Genomic DNA, 20,506 nt, shown 5'->3' on the forward strand with positions numbered 1-20,506 from the left:
AGGTGGACCAATGGAGCACCTTCCAGCAAAGGTGATGAGGCTCAGGGATCACATCCTAAATTTCAAGCATCTCGAAGGAGAACCCTTTCATGAGTCGTGGCTGCGGTTTAAACCACTATTGATGCAATGCCCAACTCATGAAATACCCAATTTAGTTCTACTGGAATGCTTCTACAGGGGTCTAAGTCCCGGAAAAGGGGAAATAATAAACCAACTCATGCCAAGTGGACGTGAGAAATACCCCTATGAGACCGCAGCCAAATTCCTTGACCTTGCAGCTAAAACCAACAAGAATGGAGAGAAGGACCAGCAAATGACCTTTTTGTTGGGTCAAATGAATAGCTTGACCCAAAAGGTTGAAGAACTGGAAGCGATGTCCAAAGGAAAGAGCAAGTACCCATCATCGACGGAGCAAGGAAGATGCATGGACATTGAAAACAGAAGTATCAACGATACGTTATTAACCATCCTCCAAAAGCTGAATGAGCAAGACAAAATACTAGAGGAAATTAGAGAAAATGTCGAAACGCTGAATCAGATGAGTGGCTCTCATTCTAGGTCTATTCAGCTAATCAAAACTCTCTTGAATCTTGCACTACCTTAGGTTCATCCGTATGAACAAGCAGGATCACCTAGTTACACTAGGTGTAACACCAAAAAGCCGATTTGAGCATTGACTTGCGTCGTGCCACGACGTTAACTAAGGCGTTGTTTGGGAGGCAACCCAAAACCAATTACTTGCTTTATAATTTTCTTGATAAAATAATAGTATTTTGTTTGAACAAGTTGAAGTTAGGGAAGTGCTTGAAAATATGTATGAAAGCGAGCAACAGGTTTAGTTGGCGGGTCGCCGACAAGTTTGGCGAACTAAAATTCTTCCGCGGTCTGATCGAAGGAATCCTCAGATGGGCTTCGGTAAAGCTCAGTGGTCTAGAAAAATTATTGGCGCATCGCCAACCATGTTGGTGATCTCGACAGAGACCGCCATTGGGATCCCTACATAAACCGAAGGTCTTGCTAACTTCGACGAAGAAATTAGACATTCGGCGTGTCGCGGAATGACTAGGCAAACTTGACTCACATCACTGAACGGGCGGGAATTGGACGGTTTTTTCTGACCACAGGTTTAAAAGTCCTATTTCACTCACTTTCTCTCATTTCTTCATCCTACCAAACTCACACCTACACCCTAGTTTTATATTTTTTGCACTTTTGGAATATTGTGGTTCATTGATTTGTGCGCGGATTTGGATTGCATTATTGTCTGGCACTTCGTTAGCATCTACTCAGCATCTAAAGTTGGTAGTCTGAACCTCAGGTTTAAGAATATTATAATTGTACTCATTTGCATAATGATGAAAGTGTTAAACCTCTGCTGAGTCTCTGAGTTACTAGAATTACATGTATTTTCTATCATAATATGGCACCTAGTGCATTATTCGAGGAGTTCCCACTTAGCTATACTTTGAGTTGGATTGTTACTGATGGGAATAGAAGTTTCTGTGTGTCTTCATTGATTGAAATTGAGTTACGTGCGCATAGGCTATATTGTCTGGGGTTGCTAGGTGAGAGTCGAAATGTTGGGTTGATAATGGACATGTTGAGCTGATAGGCGAGGTGATCGAATTCCGCCGAACTGCTCAGTGGTTCGCCTACCAGCTCCATTTTGCTCTTAACTGCATGTTTTATGACTGATTGACCTGTGACTCTCGGTGGTCAGCTTGGTTCACACAATACACTCGGCGACGCTCCGAGAGAGCATTTGTTCGTTTTTTGCCTGCACCCTTGTATCATTTGTACATCAGTTTAAATTATTAGACTGAGAAATTCCACACCTAGAAACACCATTTTTGCTCTTATGTGAATCTATATTTAACTTAGCCTCGAAGTGTTTGCAGAAATGGCTAGATCAAAAATCGCAGGGAGAGATGATCCACCAAGGCACATAAGATCAAGAGAATTTAGAAAAGATGAAAAGAGAGCAGAGCTAGCTAGACAAAGGAAGTACACCAAGGAGGCTAGGGAAAAGAGACGAATTCCTTTTGACCTTAATGTGTGCCCATGTGATCGAAGTTTAGTTAATGCAATACATGTCTTCAGAGCAGCTCAGGAGATAGATCAGATGATTGCAGCAAATCTTGCTGCAGAGGCTAAGGCAAAGGCAAACAGTGGAAACCAAAATGACAATGCTCCAGGGACCATTGTTTTACTTTAGAAAGATGCACCGGGCATTGATGCCCCAGCAGACAGAGAGACTGCATAGACAGGACCTTTCCTTACCTCTCTCGCTTTGTCTTTTCCTATCTTACTTGTTGTATATTTTTGTTTACTTGCATTTGAGGACAAATGCTCTTTCATTGGGTGGGGTGAGGCTCACCTTTTTGTTTGTGTGAATACTTTGTTGTTTTGCGCATGAAATTGGGTCGTTTGGTTTGCCCTAAATTGTGTTTTAAATATTGTTTCTTTTTGTGGATGTTTGAGCTTATGGCTCCTGTTGTTTAAATTGCAAAATAATTTTGATTATTTTGAAAAAAATTTGCCACCTCTTGTGTTGAAAGTGGTTGTTCTTTTGCAAAAATATAAGTCTCGGTTTCAATCAATACCGATGACTTGAATAGTGCTCTCAATTGAAAAACCAAGAATGCACGGCAACGACGAGACAAAATGAAGTTACATAGATAATATGTGCACTCTTCGCATCTCGTTGTGACTAGCCATTTATCGAATTGATTTTCTTGTGAGAACCGTTGCACGCTAGCGAACGTGTCTAGTCTTGTTTGACTGAAGTATCGATGCCTTGTGTGATTAGCTTACTTTGAACCATGCATGACTAAACCTAGAATTTTCCATGTTAGTCTAATTTGATTTAGAAAGGTGTACTCTTGAGATGATCTTAGGCAATTTTAAAGAGTGTGAGCACAAATTTGACATATACCTCTTTTTGTGACCTACATGTGAGCGTGTGAAACTCTTTTGAACATCTTTGAGCCTTACCTTTCTTTGGAAGAACCTTGATAAACCCTAGACCTTACTTGATCCGCTACCTATAATCCTCTTGATTTGTGGTTTAGTGAATAGCCAACTTAGGACAAAAAGCCTAAGTTGGGGGTGTGGTGAAAAGGAAAAGGAGAAGTCAAGAAGTGCTATAAGAAGTCCCCCTTTACCCATGTTGCAGAACAATGGAGCCCCCAAAAAAAATGAAAAAGAAATTTGTGGAATAAAGTACAAAGGATATTGGGGTTCCAAGCAACTCATGGGGAGTGAATAAAAGGATGACTTAAAAGCACTAGAAAAAGAAGTGATAAAGGAAAAGAAGGGAATGCTTTGAGAATACCACATCTCACGAGGAAAAAGTCACTAAGCCTAAATGACCATACTTTTGCACTTAGCCACGTTACAAGCTTTAGAAAGACCTTTTTTATCTTGAGTAAGCTGGATGAAAGTCAATTGAAAAATAAGGGCAAACCTATGGGTGAAAACATACATTGTGTTCCTCTTTTTGAGTGTGAGTGTTGTATCTTATTCCTGATCTTAAATTGGCTCATATATCTGTGTGAATATGGAATCATTCTATGTGCGAGGAATTTAGATATTTTTGTTAAGCTTGAACTTGCACAAGTAGCAAGTATTGCAAGCATGAGAATCTTTGGTGATGGTGTGTCACAATTTGAATCTTTGAGTACACAATTGATCCTTGCATAAGTAAATTGAGTCTTGGTGTGTGCATTCATGAATTAGTCTTGTGTAGCACTGTTTGAGGCACCCTTTTTGAACGACTGAACTTGAGTTTGCTTGAGGACAATCAAAAGTTTAAGTTGTGGGTGTTGATGAGTCCACAAATTGGACTAATTTAGGGCTTTATTTTAATAGAAATAGTGTCCTTGAATTCTCGTTTTATCTCAATACCTAATTAAAATGTTGAAGTTTCAGGTATTTGAAGTTTTAGTGGAAGCATGGATACTTAGGCGCAAAACGGAGCAAATAGGGCTGAAAAGAACAAGAAATGGAATCCTTCGGATCGCTGAGTTCAACTTGGCGAGTCGCCCAAAGGAAATGAACCGCCCTTCGTTCCAGTACGTGAAGCCTTGAAGGAAGTGGATCAAAAGGCGAGGAAAGGAGCAGTCGGCGAGTCGCCAATCAGTTCCGTGAAGTAGTACGTACCGCCTAATGATCCAGAATGCGAGGATGCTAAAGAAAAGACACTGAAGGCGATGAACTGACCAAAAGGCAAATCGCTGAGTTCATCGGCGATCTCGACTAATGTCGCCGAACAATCCTCCGCAGAACAATCTGTGAAAACTATAAATACTAGTTAGAATTATAGTCTTGGAAAACAATTTTGAGAGGAACATTTTAGTGTAAAAATTATTATTAGTCTATAGTATTTTTCTTTACTTTTCTCTCAAGTTTGGGGAGGGTTTTGTGGAGACTTGAAGAAAGGAGTTCTTCTTCCCCAAGTTGGAAGTGGGTCTTCTCTATTCATTTTTCTTTGCTTAATTTAAGGTTTAATTTCTTATACCCAGTTGATTTCATTATCATATTAGGTATAATTTCTTATTTCTTGATGTGTGGCTAAAAAACCCCATTCTTGGGGTGTGATTTAGCAAATATGAGTTGATATTCTTGTTGGGTCTTGCTTGCTGATAGGTTAGATGTATTTTAATGGTGATTTCACCTAGTGATTGTGGTTTAATCTAAAGGGTTTGTAGTTGCAAATACAAAGCCACCCATGTATTTTAGGCCTGCCCGAGAGAGAGGTCGCAAAACCAAAACCACTAGACTAATGGCCTAAGGAGTGGGTTGACATGAGGTTCAGCCCGAGAGGGTGAGCCCTAGTCCCATATCCTAACACTCAGCTCGAGATAGTGAGTGGGATAAGGCATAGGCTGGTCTTGATGTGGCAAATGGGTGTTCAAGAGAAACGCATTTGAAACGGGGTAAGTTGCCCGAGAGAGAACTTATTTCCATTTAAAGCTTAGCCTAGTCACTATTATTTTGTAAATTTCCTATCGAAAGCACGTACCCAACAATTTATCTCAACTTATATTGAGGTCACATCCCAAGAACCTTTCCCCATACTTGATTTTCTTCTTTATTTTGTTGTTTTATCACTTGTTACAAAACCCCCATTTGATATTTGATACTTTCGTGTCACCCCCTTTTATTTACTATGTTTTTGTTCGTTAATATCTTTAGCTATGACTAGTTAGAATGCAATTCTATTTTTCTATCAATTCTCAAAACCACTCCCTTGGGACACGAGCCCAATCCTTGGTTGGGTTACTATAATATCGATGATCGTAGACACTCATACCGTAGGATAGTGTTGTTGGTCATGATAAGCATCAGGGAGTAGGTCAATCCCGAAGTCTATTTCCCTTTCAGGAGGAATACCGGGTAAATCTTCGGAGAAAACTTCCCTCAACCCTCATCAAATACATAAGCTTTTAGTCTAGATTCATTTTAGGTGAGCAATCTTTTCAATGTAGAATCATTCATGTGAGTAAACCTTTCACATTCATACATTCATAACTAAGCAATTCATGTGTGAAGTATTCCTTCCTCAACAATAACATCAATTACCAACAATTCATACCATGAGCTTTACTCTCAAAGCCCTAATTCTCATGATCTTCGGCGAAGTTTTATTTTCAAGCAATTAACATCATATTCATCATATATGCTTCAATCACAAGCAATTATAGTCATGATTCATCAATCCTATAAGGATATATCTACCTCATAGAGTTTCCCTCACATGGCATCAACTCAACTATATCAATTCAACCCTAAGATCATAAGATAGGCATGGGTACATGTAATTTCATCCTAAATACATGCAATTCTATCAATTCAATCATAAACATTCATAATCCACTCAATTGGATCAACATTCAACATAACCCACAATATTGGAAGAAACCCTAACTAGAATTGGAGAAATTCTTCTTCAAATTGTGGAATTCTAGGGGACTCCATGGGAGGAAGGATCCCATGGATGAAAATTCATCATACCTTAGTCACAATTCCCACAAAAGCTTCAAGATTGGAGACTTAAACTTGACCTAGCTTCCTCTTCTTCCTTCTTCTTCTTCTTCTTCTTCCAACTTCTAGAGAGAATATTTTGAGAGAGGATTTGGGTTTTCTTTTGGGAATTGAGAGAATAACTTAATTGAGTGACTTTAGGGGTCTAAAGTCCTTATATAGGTGGTCTAGGTTTAGGCAAAATGACACCATATTCATTTAATTAAAACTGGAAAAGACTCTTAAGTCCCCAAAATAACTATCCAGACTTGACCCACGAGACAACAACTGACGGACCATGGATGGATCTACAGTACGTTCTGGTCAATCGTGGTTCAAGGATCAGAGACTCTGAAATTGGGGTGTGGACCTACGGAGCCGAAACCACGGGACGTGGACCTATCCACGGGGCGTGAGTTCTTGTCGTGGTTCTGCCTCAGACAGTGTTCCAGGATGCCCAACCAGGAGGCCCATCTACGGGGCATGGGTCCGACCATGAGGCGTGGCTGTCCCTCATGGGTGACACCTGGTAGTTCTGCAAAAAAAATGTTTGCTAAGCATCCCTCATTGGGCTATGGGTGTTACAGTTTTCACATGAGTTCATACAAGGGTCAACTTCAAATGACCATATCTTTAGGAATAATAAGATTTAGGTGAGTCATAACCTATCAAATAATAAATCTACGAGTATTCTTTCCAATGCCACTAATTGCTCGTTAATCTGACTCTTTAGTAAAAAGTTATTTACATTTTACTAGAGAGATGGAAAATAAGACATGAGCTCTGTGCACCTGATAGCGTGGGTGCACCGCGCCAGGACGTTTGTAGCCTCGATATTATCAAATCGGTTGTGCACTCTCCCCTGCCCTGTAGTGTGGCAGCTCTGGCCCAAGCCAATTCTCTAGTGTCCGCGATTTTAAGATGCTCTATTTATTAAGTGCCTATTTGACATTGTTGTTGAGAAGTCAAAAGTGATATTTTGAGAAAAGAACACTTTTTTTAGAAAAAATTTGTGTTTGGTGAATCTTTAAAACTGCTTTTAAATTAGAAATAAAGGTAACAATAATATTTTTGTAGGATTAAAAATATGAAGGACTTTATTTATTTTTTATGGTGAATTTTTCTTATATAGTGGTTTAATTTGTGGAATGATTTTAACTTTATACTACTGATATTTTTAATTATACTTAAATCATCATGTTAATTAATATTAATATTTAAGTAATTTATATATGTATGTATAATATTGATTAGAAATTTTAATATGTACATTTTAAATTAAAATTTTGTAATAGATATTTAAAATAGTTTATCCCTATAAAATAATCTTAATATTAAAATTACATTGATACTTACCCTTTCGTTGTAATTTGACTCTCAAAAATATTTTTTTTTTTTAAAGAGGAGTCAAACACAATTTACTTATCAAAATAACTTTTCAAATGAATTAGCCAAACCAAAGTATTGTTTTTTCAAAACCTTTTTAAAAAAAAAAGTTCTTGTTGTAAAATAAAGAATTGGATGTACATGTGGATGGGGCCCGCTCATCTTGGAGGCCAAGTAGATTACTGTACAGCAGGAAAAATGGTCTTTAACGAAGGGAAATATGGTCGTTAAAGGTCCAAATCCGGTTGCTACAAGTCATTAACGACCGTAATAAATCCAGTCAAGTTAACGACCAAATTAACAGCCGGTCGTTTAAAGTTTTTTTAACGACCGGATTTGCCCTTAGTACAAGTATTTTTAACGACCAAATGTTCTTTCGTTAATTATATTCTAATTTCAATACCAATACTATTAGTGACCACATTTCCTGTCGCTAATTGTTGTTTATTCAAAAAATTTAAGAAGCCAATTATAAAAGAGTTTAAAAGAACCAATTTCATTTGTTGTTTTACAAAATTTTATACGATGAACACAGAAACACTCAAAATAAACTAAATAATTTAATTCATTATATAAAATTTCATGGTCAATACAAAGAACTAATTAAAGAAAGATATATCATATTCAAGTAGCATAATATATCTTTATCAACTCCTAAAAAAGAAAAAAATTGCAAAAAATAAATAATAAGACATTGTCTTTAATTTAAACCACCCGTAACTAAAGTAAAATCCCTAGCTCATGAATTCAACTTGCTCCGTACATTGTTGAACGATATATTATTCATATTCAAATGCTTGATCTGTAAGAAAAAAACTTATGTCAATTTAAAAACAAAGAATAAACTCCTAAAGAAGAACCATGAAATCTCAAAAGTATTTACTAAAAAAGATGCAAAACATTAAAGTTTGAAAGAAAAGAAGGCATGTCAACAATAACTTGTAGTCTCGTCCCGACATCTATTAACTATTTAACGATTTTCTGTAATGATCAACAATTAGTTCGTAAGGCCAACAAAACAAAACATAATAACAAGGGACTAGTATAACTCTTTCCTGCTTTGGATGACAAGGAGGAGGATCAAGAAGTTTCAAATATAATGGAGAGTACATACATGAATTAAAGCTATTTGAACCTTGCAAACTTTGGATGAGTCATCTTTTGGGAAGCAGACTGCCTGTTCAATATAGAATTCACACAAGAAAAAAGTATGACAGCCATCAGACCAAAATAGAGAGCACATCCGAGGCACCAACTTATTTTTTTCTAAGACGGAGGCATAATATGTTTTCTGTTTGCTACAGTAACATCTCTAATATGAAGGAAGCAGAACATGAAAAGATTCCAGAGTTTCCAATATCAAGAGTCGAAGGTAGCAAGAGAGATAGTTGTGCACATGCAAATTAAGATATGCTCAACCACATTCCCTGAGGACATTCACGAAAAGACATCTGAAGCTCAAGCACACTAGATAACTTAGCAAATTGTAGTAGGCTAATATCGATAATCAAATTGTAATAGAAAAGAGAATCTATACTCAGTACCTAATTAAGACTGTTTGCTGTTTTGGATGGGTCAGGCGGCCTGTTTGATTCGATGTTAAACTGCTGGATGTTGTAGTTCACCAGACTGAGCTCACCAATTTCACTAGAACTACTATTTAGTATTTACTTGTGTCATCTTTAAACAAACCCAACTTCATGAACTACCTTTTGACTTTGAGTTAAGCACAAAGCACATTTTTTAGATTCATTACACTTGAATAAGGAAAACCATATAGAGTACTCTACACCATATCTAAGGATATTTTGCATTTAATTAAATATTAACCTTACTTATTTGTAGACAAAATGATTGCCCACCATATCATACATCACATAAAACTTCCTCTATAAGGAGGCAATCTTGTACATTGTGAGTTAATCAAGTCAGGAAGAAGTTTTCTCTTCTAATTTCTAAGTTTTTATGTTCGTTGTTCCAGAGAACAGAATAAAAAGATGTTACACAAAGAATCAAAATCAAATGCTTGAAATGGAGTGCTACCAGTTTTATGTGATAGAACAATGTGTAGCGAAGTGAAAGGTAAGTTCTATAGAATATTTATTAAGACCACCAATGTTATATGGAAGTGAATGTTAAGCCATTAAAGTACAAGACATCCCCAATTATAAGACCAACAATGCTATATGGAAGTGAATGTTTTGCTCCACATGGGAATATAGTGTTCTGTTTCTAAGCAAATTCACTAATTAAGATGAAACAGGAAAATGACATGGAAGTTCCTTTACACTAACAGAGAGGCCCTAAAATTCCATTACATTGGAGAAAGTGTGAGCAACAAAGGGATAGGAGAAGTACGAGAAATTGAAGTTTTCTTATTTTGTTCAATTTTAGGGAAAGAATAAAAGGATAAGGAAGAAAAGCTTAAACATACTTAAAATTTGCCAATGACCAAATTACATACTAAGGACAGAACACAAAATAAAAGCATTGCTTATGTTTCTTCAAAGAATCTAAATACAAGATAATGTGTGCTTTTAAAACAAGCACCAAGGACTATTATCTATTTCCTTCCTTCCTTCCAACTTCATTTGCAAGCACTATTTCTACCAGACCAAATGGTCCAGAAAATACATAAATAGATAGGCCTCCAAAACTGTTTCTGGAGGTTTACAACCTCCTGCCCATTTCAACTTTCCAGTATATTTATAAAATCAGAAGGCATTAGCCAAACTACATCACATTTATAACTTCTAAAATCTATAGCTTTTAAGTTAATAAAAACATAAATGATCACAAAAGCATCTTTAAAATGGAAATACAATTGAAAAGGAACATAAAGGCAGCATTATGCCATGACTTATAAATAAAGGTTGCATCTGTATAGAATATTCCATGCCACTAGGAATAGAGACCAACTTTGTAGAAACTACGGCTTTGAAGACTGGAATCCATTCACTGGAGTGGAATTGTGATTCACTCGTTTGGTTGAACTAATTTCTAAACAATAGCATCGTTCCTTAAAAGTTACACTATATTTTCAAAAACACGAGAGATGCTGAAAAGATTTGATAATATGACTTTGAAGAAAGGACTCACGTCACTAAATTGGAATGGTGTTGTATTAATAGGGTGAGGAAAGTTGAAATTTGATGTGATTCACTCCTTTTACAAACGAAGGTATCACTCCTTGGAAGTTACACTATATTGTCAGGTGGTTGAGCCTTGGTGTTTGAGGATGGGTATTCAGGTAAGTACTAATGTCAAGAAACACTCTTTACTTATCGAAAATTCAAAGAAATTATCTATATATGAAGAAACAAATCCAGCAAGAGAAGTTGTTTATAGGGATATTTTCATTTAAAGTTGCTAATATGATGTCTAAGATTATTCATCTTCATAAATCTTTAACCGACTCTCAGATTCTTAAGTTTGACTGACTCTCAGATTCTTAAGCTTAAAAATGAGATTTTTAAGTCTATAGAAGTAAAGGCTTTAGTTTCTAATAATGAAGATAAGTTTCTTGAATTAGTACTTGTTGAAAAACTTGATGATTTGAATAGGGTTGCTAGTGTAGTGTCTAGGCTTGGGAAAATGTACAATTTCTGCCTTACAAGGGTTTCAGCATGCTTATGGGGATGTTATTTCTGGGGTTATTGATATGAAGGATTTGGGATTTTTTGTTAAAGATGTGGAGGGGATGGTTAGGAAAATGGAGAGATATGTGAATTCTACAGCTAGTTTGTATGGTGAGATGGTTGTTTTGAATGAATTGGAAGTGGCAACAATGAAATTTCAGCATAATCAACATGAGGAAAGTAGAAAGGCATTTGAGCAGAAATTGGCTTGGCAAAAACAAGATGTGAGGCATTTAGAAGATGTTTCACTTAGGAATCAGACTTATGATAAAGTTGTTGAACTTTTGGCCAAGACTGTGTGTACTGTATATGCTCGGATTAGTACGGTGTTTGGTAATAATGTTCTCGTAAAGATGGATCTTTTAGGTAATCAAGGATTCAATGAGAAGTCCAGTGTAATTGTTGCAGATAGCAAGTCTGAAGTCATGGATGCTGATTTCAAAAAGCCTGTTTTGAGGAACAACAATGGAAGCTATCGATCGGGGTCAATTGAGAGAGGAGCGTCGGGGAAAAGGAGCATGATCCATAGTACTCAAACTAAGGTTGGAAGAAATGAAGGGAGATTATTTGATACTGAGAATTTTAATTTTGCTTTTGGAATGGGACCTAAGAGACTATTCATGGAATGTCCAAGCTTGAGTTCTGCTTCGAAAATGGATTTTGACAATGATGTTGGGACTGATGACAGAAGTAGTCAGATATCTGAATGTTTTAGTGTTTCAAGTGGTATGAAGAGGGACGAATCTAGCGTTTAGGGTTCATTCAACATAAGAGAAAGGCTCAACAAATTACTGTGGATAAAGCTCCACCATAGCACAAAACAGAAATGGAAAAAACTAGGCTATTCTACTAAGAGGAGCAGTTAATGATTGGGAAATGCACAACTTGATAGAGCTGCTAGCAGAAATGGAAAAATACAAAAAATGATGAGACCAAAACAGATACTATCTTTTGGGAAAGCAATAGCATATTCACTATGAAAGAATGCGACAGGCAGCTTGGTACTAGAAAAAGAGGTGTTACTTGTATATATGCTGAAATACACAGACAGCCAGCATGATCATTTAGATAAAGTTGCCATCTATTGAAAGATGGTACCATTAGCAACCTCCTAATCACATAGATGTCATATAGGAACACTACACCTAAAACATAAAAACATAAGGTATGCTTGTCCAAATAACCAGATGAAGAGTAAAACTTAGAAGCAAGGATTAAAATACAACATTCACTATGTAATGGCACTTGATTTTGCACTCTACCAGAGGCAATTAGGATGTTGATGCTTGGAATCAATTGTACATGGTAAATAGCCAGCAGGCTATAACAACAAACTAAGGAAAAAAATTGAGCAGTCAAAGTCCTTCCATGTCTCTTGAGTACATCATAAAGAGAAAGAAAAATCGATTTACTAACCTGTTTAATGGTACCATCTATTGATCACTTGAAGACGCAGGTGTTGAAGGCTGACCAAGCAGTACTCTTGCAAGTTGTTCATGTTTACTCTCCAACTCATCCATGCGTTCACATTTATTCTCTAACTCATCCATGCGTCTTTTTAGTGATTCATTTTCTTTTTCACGTGCATTCAATTTATCTAATAATGCAGCCTTTGAAGAGTTCCCACCTTTCAACTCTTTAGCCGTTATCCCGCCACCAAATCCAATTACATGACTCTTACATTGAGGTCCAAAACACTTTTCAACAACCTCAAATATTTGTAAGAGAAGAATCAGATTGAACCAATTTTTGGATTTCAGCCTATAAAATACAAGAAAACTTAAAATAATACAACACATAAAGTTGAATGATTTAAAATAAAATTTATCACTAAACATACATATTTTGCATTTGTTTCAGGTTCGACAAGCTTGTTATCCTTCTTACGAGTCTCGAAGAAGATAGTATCCATGTTTGGTGGCTTACCATCTTTACCTCCCTTAACATATAAATAAACAAGTCAAATAAATCATTTTAGAAAACAAGAGACTTCTTAAAGAGTTACAAAACTTACTTACCAATTCATAAATCATTTCTCTAATAGGCTTACTCCCCATACGATGAGGCATACTCAACTTAGACCTGTTGACAATGTTTCTTGTACTTGTTTCCTATATTCACAACATACCATAAAAATTATAGTTAGTCGCTTCAAATAACATGTTAATAAATAAATACGATGGAGTTGTACCTTAAACTTGCCACTTAAGAAATGCTCCTTAACCAGCCATTCCCAATCACTCTTATCTACCCCTTTTGGCACATCTTTTAGAGCATCACAAAATGGCTTAGACTTCATATTCTTATGAAGTGATCCTCTCCAGTTATTCCACAACCTTCTCATAGGTTGAAGGACATGTTCTTTCTTAGCATTCATGTCGTCACAGCTAAATTTATCCTACAATATTTCACATGTACCATTAAACATAAACTCAAATTTTCAGCCAAACTAGAAGTCAATTGAATCTATATTTCTTGCTTATGGCACTCTTCCAGTGGAAGGTGATATATATGTCATGAGAAATGAGTGATTATCCAGAGGATTGTATCAAGAGAAAGAAGGAAAAACATACGAGAGATCAAGAGAGCAGATAACACAAACTACAATAGCAACATATAGGTTATTAGGAAAACATAACTATAACATTACATAGATACTGTTTGGCATAAAATGTGCCATGTTATTTTTGCTCTTTCGTGATGAGAAGTCAGCAATGAAGCTATTAGCTATAGCTCTCTAAATAATTATCATAACATCCCACATGTTTGGTATAAAATGTGTCGTGTTAGTGTTACTTTTTCCAGATGAGAAGTCAGAAATGAAGCTATAACCTAATAGCTCTGTAAATACCTACCGTAACAGCATCTCAAAGGTTTGGCATAAAATGTGTCGTGCTAGTTTTACTTTTTCCAGATGTGAAGTCAAAACTGATGTTATCAGCTAATAGCTCTCTAAATACTTACCTTAATAGCATCCCACATGTTTTGCATAATTATAGCTCATTAATTTTCCTTTTTAGATATGAGAAGTCAGATATTAATTTAATAACTCTATAAATACTTACAGTAACAGCATCCCACATGTGTTCTAGCTGATCTTCTTTAATGTCTGTCCATGAGTGTACCCGTAATGGGCACATATTACGATCACGAATTAAAATACCCAAGTGTCTCACAAATGAGGCATAATTTTTTACAACAACTCAATTTTGGTAAAAAGTGATATTTAACTTTTCTCCAGGTTTGAGTCGTGCAACATTTTTACAAATGTTTGTTCCTCTAACTTTTTTTTGCATTTTCAGCTCACATGCACCTGCAAATTAATTCAGATCGGACATAAAGAAGAGTTTCATCACACCAAAAACAACAAAAAAATATAGTTTGAGACAGTAATACTTATTTCATTTGTTTGAGCATCTTGCATCAGTTCGACTTCTGGAGAGTAGGGAACAATATCTTTTGTTGGATCAAAACCAAGAGGTACAGGAACAATATTTTGTACTGGATCATTTCGATAAGATGTTGATGGATTGATGTTTAGAATTTTGTTGATTGGAGTTCTTTTTTCAACCCTTACTCTTACAGAGCCCAAAGATCGTAAGCTTTTCCCACGTCCCCTAATTGCTAAAGCACCAGGTGGAAGGTATGCAAGTTTATTAGGCTTGATAGTTGATTTCATTCCAGAGTTTTGAATTTTTAAGGGATCCATGTAAGCCTAATACAAAAATCACTTCTTTGTTAGTTCATCCAATAAGAGAAAAGTCATTGAACAAGTTTTCACTACTACATCCCTTTCTTTATTTGAAAAGTAAAAGTATTTTATTTATCAAAGAAATTAAACTGTACAAAGACTGTGTAGGTACAACTACCAAAAAAAGTGAGCATCAAAGGAGCACAACCACTTAAGACTAGCTTCTGGAATGAAAAATGACATGAAGTTGACATTTCGAAAGTGGTTAATTTCCAGATATCTACAACCTAACTAATCTTCATCTCAAAACAGTGACAGGGATGTGGTCAGCCCAGGAATAGAATATCAGTTTCAGAAGATGGATATTATGAAAGAAGCTTTGACAAAGAGAAACAATTAATTACAAGTCACTCAGAATCTGCGAATAAAATTCCAACGTGCTTCAAAGTTTTGAAGCACAATTTACATGTAAATAAACAATATTACATTACTACTAATAAATAGTCCATTTGTAAGCACCGACCAAAGAATCATGAAGAAAAATACTTGAAAACAGAAACTATAACATCAAGAGTACTTTTAGGATCAAATTCAATACCATAGTAATAAAATGAGAATCAGAAATAAAACATGAATACAAAGTCACAACTGCCTCCTAGAATCCTTGAAGCTATGCCGAATCATCATCCTTTTTTCCACCAACATCAAAAGAATCACGAGCTTGAACCTTTTGTACAATATGCCAGCCATTATTTGCAAGATCATCAGCATAAAACACTTGTGATGCTTGATTGGCTAATATAAAAGGCTCATTTATTTTCATAAATCGCTTGCAGTTGACACTTACAAAGTCATATTCATCTACTTTGATTCCCCTTTGTTGATCATATACGTCAAACCACATACATCGAAATAAAACCACTCTTCTCCCACCAGTAAATTGTAATTCAAGAATCTTAGTTAACTCTCCGTAATAATCAATATTTTTATTCTCTTCATCTGTCTCACAAACTACAACCACCCCGCAATTTTGAGTTCTCAAACCTTTATCATGATCTCGCATATGAAACCTATATTCATTAGTAACATAGCTTTTTAAACATGTCACATATGGAAGAGGACCACGTGACAATGAGAGCAAATCTTTTATTTTCTTACTCTCAACGTGTTTGTGCAATTCCGCAACCTATCAAATTTTAGTACATTGTTTAGAAAATATTATTCATAAGTTGATTTAATATATACAAATGCTTAACTACTCACCTTTATTTTTAACCAACTAAAGAATTGTCTATTCCATTCGATCTCTGAATGATTTTGGATGTTTCAATTGAAATTTGTGAAAATTCTCCGCAAATAATTTGAAGTATAACATGTCCTTTTATGTAAGGATATGGAAAATATAAGAGTAACTTATTTGAATGAGTCATTACTTACTCGAGAAATGGTTGAATTTCATCACAGTTCTTCAAAATACAAAAATGTGCAAGCTCAAATTCACTTGAATCAAGATTGCGTGGTTTTCACCCCTCAAACTTTTTCCAGGTTGAGAAAAAATTTCTAAACCTCCATCAGATTCAATAGAACAACCATCATAATTCCTTTCATGGCGATTAAATTTTGTCTCCATCGTATGCAAATACCTTGAACATAAGGTCATACATTCCGTTGTATAAAAACAAGGGTGATATCCAAAACTGTAACAACTACAGGGGTATCAAACTGCTAAGTCATTCTATGAAGATTTGGGAAAGAGTGGTGGAGATGAGGGTGAGAAGAGGGGTGTCCATCTCTGAAAATCAGTTTGGATTCATGCCGGGACGATCGACTACCGAAGCCATTCATCTTATGCGAAGACTGGTAGAAAAATATAGAGAAAGGAAGAGAGACCTACACATGGTATTCATTGACCTCGAAAAGGCCTATGACAAAGTACCGAGGAAGGTCCTCTGGAGGTGCTTGGAGGCTAAAGGTGTCCCGATGATTTATATTAGGGCGATAAAGGACATGTATGGTGGAGCCAAGACTCGGGTTAGGACGGTTGGAGGAGACTCGGAACACTTTCCAGTTGAGATGGGGTTGCATCAGGGATCAGTCCTTAGCCCTTTTCTATTTGCTGTGGTGATGGATGAGTTGACGCGGTCTATTCAGGAGAAGGTACCATGGTGTATGTTATTTGCGGATGACATAGTACTGATTGATGAGACGCGGGACAGAGTTAATGCGAGGCTGGAGGTGTGGAGACAAACGCTGGAGTCCAAAGGGTTCAGGTTGAGTAGGACCAAAACTGAATATTTGGGATGCAAATTCAGTGATGCGGTGGATGAGGCAGATGGGGAAGTGAGACTGGACACACAGATTATTCCCAAGAAAGAAAGTTTTAAGTATCTTGGGGCTGTAATCCAAAGAAGTGGTGACATAGACGGTGATGTCACACATCGCATTGGGGCGGCTTGGTTGAAATGGAGGCTTGCCTCTGGAGTCTTGTGTGATAAGAAAGTTCCACCGAAACTTAAAGGTAAGTTCTACAGAGTGGTAGTTAGACCGGCCTTGTTGTATGGAGCGGAGTGTTGGCCAGTCAGGAACTCACATGTTCAAAAACTGCATGTTGCGGAGATGAGGATGTTGAGATGGATGTGTGGGCACACTAGGAGCGATAAGATTAGGAATGAGGTTATCCGAGAGAAGGTGGGAGTGGCCTCTGTGGTGGACAAGCTGAGGGAAGTGAGACTGAGATGGTTTGGGCATGTGAAGAGACGGTGCACAGACGCCCCAGTGAGGAGGTGCGAGGGGCTGGTTGTAGAGGGTACGCGGAGGGGTAGAGGTAGGCCTAAGAAGTATTGGGGAGAGGTGATTAGACAGGACTTAGCTCAGCTTCGCATTACCGAGGACATGACTCTAGATAGGAAGGAGTGGAGGTCGCGTATTAAGGTTGAAGGTTAGTAGGGCTAGCGTGTTGTCTTCCCGTGCGAGGGTTTTGGTTGGTAACGTTTGTAGTAGTCCTAGCCTTGATCTTGTAGTTCTTGTCTGTGATCATATAGTCTTGTGTCGTTTACTGAGTTTCACCTCTCACTTTATTTTCTTGATGTTATTGTCTCCGTTGTTGACTATGCACTTTTCTCTTATTGGATACTATGTCATATATAATGTTTCCTCTTATTTCTCTTGGGTTGTTGAACTTGAGCTGAGGGTCCTCCGGAAACAGCCTCTCTACCTCCACGAGGTAGTGGTAAGGTCTGCGTACACTCTACCCTCCCCAGACCCCACTTAGTGGGATTTCACTGGGTATGTTGTTGTTGTTGTTGTTGTATAAGGTCATACATTCAAATGCTATATATCCTTGTGCAATACAACTTTTTGGGCGAGCCATGTTACGAATAAATGATTTTAGAAAGTATAGCCATCGCTCCACCGGATACATCCATCGATATTGGATAGGTCCAGCAATCTTAGCTTCATTAGCTAAATGAATTGGCAAGTGGACCATGATATCAAAAAATGCAGGAATTAAGACCTTTTCTAACTTGCACAAAGTTATTGGAATTTGGGCTTCTATTTTCTCTAGCTCATCTACTCTTAAACATTTTGCTCCGAGTATCTTAAAAAATATTGACAACTCAATAAGTGGTTCAAGCACAGATTTGCAGAGCATACCACGTAAAGCAAGTGGAAGTAAATGTTGTAGAATAACATGGCAATCATGGCTTTCTAATCCTAAAAGTTTTCTATCTTTAAGGTTGACACACTGAGAAATATTTGATGAAAACCCATCTGGAACCTTTAAATTCTTCAAGGAAGTGAAGAATTTGTGCTTCTCTGTAGGAGATAATGTGTAACTTGCAGTAGGTAACTCATATTTATCTCCCTCTCTATCGGATGCAATTCCTTCTTTATGTTCATTGCTTGCAAATCCAATCGAGAATTCAAGGTGTCTTTGGTTTTTCCTTTGACATTTAAGATTGTCCCCAAAATATTATCACAAATATTCTTCTCAATGTGCAACACATCTAAATTATGTCGCAACAATAGAGTATTCCAATATGGAAGATCAAAGCAAATACTCTTCTTGTTCCAATTATCACCCCTATTCTTGTATGATATTTTAATCTTCTTCCTTGGATCCTTTGTTTGTGTTAGACCTTCTGAATAATCTACTTGATCAAGTATATCATTACCAGATAACGTTTTTGGCGGTAATCTTTGCTCATTTGTGCCATCAAAGGAATCTTTATCTTTCTTCCATTTGTGATTAAGAGGAAGAAAGTGTCTATGATGCATATAACACTGCTTTTGACCATTATCCAACCTAATTGAAATAGTTTCTTTATTGCCACACGGGTAAGCCAATTTCCCTTTGATACTCCATCCTGAAAAAAACTTCATATGCTGGAAAATCATTAATGGTCCATAACAAAGCTGCATGTAGCATAAAATTTTATTTAGTTGACGCATCAAAGGTCTCAACTCCAGTTTCCCATAATTCCCTTAATTCATCTATCAAAGTTTGGAGATAAACATCAATTGCATCCCCGGGACTTTCAAGACCAGGAATAAGCATCGATAAAATAAAATTTTCTTGCTTCATGCATAACCTAGGTGGCAAATTATAAGGAATAAGTACCACATGCCAAATGCTATATGGAGTTTTCGAATTTTTAAATGGTTGAAAACCATCACTAGCAAGTCCAAGTCGAACATTACGAGGCTCAATACCAAAAGATGGATGAAGTTCATCAAGTCTCTTCCATGCAATTGAATCAACTGGGTGCCTCATTATTCCATCATCAACTCTTTCATCATGATGCCATCTCATCAAAGAAGATGTTTTTGAGGACATAAACAATCTCTGAAGTCTTGGCTTTAGAGGAAAATAATGTAAAATCTTGCATGGTATTTTTTTACCACGTTTAGATTGTGCTTCCCCATTGCGTTGATTCTCCTTCCATCTAGATGCGCCACACACTTTGAATAATTCGAGAATCTTATCATCCTTCCAGTATAAAATGCAATTGTTTTTACACGCATCTATATTCTGATAAGAAAGTCCAAGATTTCGAATTACCTTCTTTGCCTTGTAATATGAATCTGGCAAGTTTGATCCGTCAGGCAATAAATCTTCCTTTAGCATCTTCAACAACATTGTGAATGAAGCATTACTCCATTGGCCAATACTTTTAATATGAAGTAACTTAATCAAAGTAGAAAGTTTTCTTGCTTTTGAACCTTCATATAATGGCTGTTCATAATCATTTAATAGGCCGTAGAATCGTTTTGCTTCAGGATTTGGTTCTTCCTCAACAAAATCATCACTGTTAGTGTTCATATTCTCTTCAATGAAATCAGGGTGTAAATCCCTTAAGAGCTCATGCATTTTATCCTCATCATCATCATTTTCAATGTTATTGTCCTCTACGAATTTAGAATTTGACTCTGGCTGACCTAACCTCCCCCCGTGATAATACCAAAAAGTATTAACTCTGAATTATTCCTTACACTAATAGATGTGACCTAACCATCTCATGAGTTTTGGAAGATGCATTACAACACCTGATGCATGGACAACGTATTTCTTGTGTTTCTCCCAATTTTGTAAAAGCATAATCCAAAAATTTCTCCACCCCAATGATGTAAGCATTATCAAGTCTATCTTGAACAAGTTGCATCCATTCCTTATTAGGTGTCATAATCTTCATTCAACAAAAGATATTATAAATACACCAACATAAGTAAGAACTAACCATTTATTGTTCAAAAGTTGAAGAAGACC

General features: G+C 36.6%; 1 protein-coding gene and 1 pseudogene across 1 annotated transcript; one reads left to right on the plus strand and one right to left on the minus strand.

Moving 5' to 3' along the window:
• The first annotated feature begins 1,900 nt into the window (after positions 1 to 1,900).
• LOC125858963 (uncharacterized) lies at positions 1,901 to 11,803 on the plus strand (annotated as a pseudogene).
• Positions 8,044 to 14,343, minus strand: LOC125859930 (uncharacterized). The gene is made up of 5 exons (XM_049539787.1): positions 14,114 to 14,343; positions 13,240 to 13,446; positions 12,889 to 12,987; positions 12,465 to 12,809; positions 8,044 to 8,212 (listed from the first exon to the last, which is right to left on the minus strand). Exons 1-4 carry the CDS (start codon positions 14,186 to 14,188, stop codon positions 12,759 to 12,761), a joined length of 432 nt encoding a protein of 143 aa, XP_049395744.1. The 5' UTR covers positions 14,189 to 14,343; the 3' UTR covers positions 8,044 to 8,212; positions 12,465 to 12,758.
• Between the last annotated feature and the right edge of the window lie 6,163 nt (positions 14,344 to 20,506).

This window comes from Solanum stenotomum, chromosome 3 (assembly GCF_019186545.1).
Source record: "Solanum stenotomum isolate F172 chromosome 3, ASM1918654v1, whole genome shotgun sequence".
Lineage (NCBI taxonomy): Eukaryota > Viridiplantae > Streptophyta > Magnoliopsida > Solanales > Solanaceae > Solanum > Solanum stenotomum.

Excerpts from the sequence above, each read along its gene's own strand:
- LOC125859930 (XM_049539787.1), bottom strand. The coding sequence starts at position 14,188 with ATGTGCCCATTACGGGTACACTCATGGACAGACATTAAAGAAGATCAG. Across the intron at positions 12,988-13,239 it reads TCTTAAGTGGCAAGTTTAAG|GGAGGTAAAGATGGTAAGCC; the intron begins GTACAACTCCAT and ends TTATATGTTAAG. Across the intron at positions 12,810-12,888 it reads CTGAAACAAATGCAAAATAT|GCTGAAATCCAAAAATTGGT; the intron begins GTATGTTTAGTG and ends TGTATTTTATAG.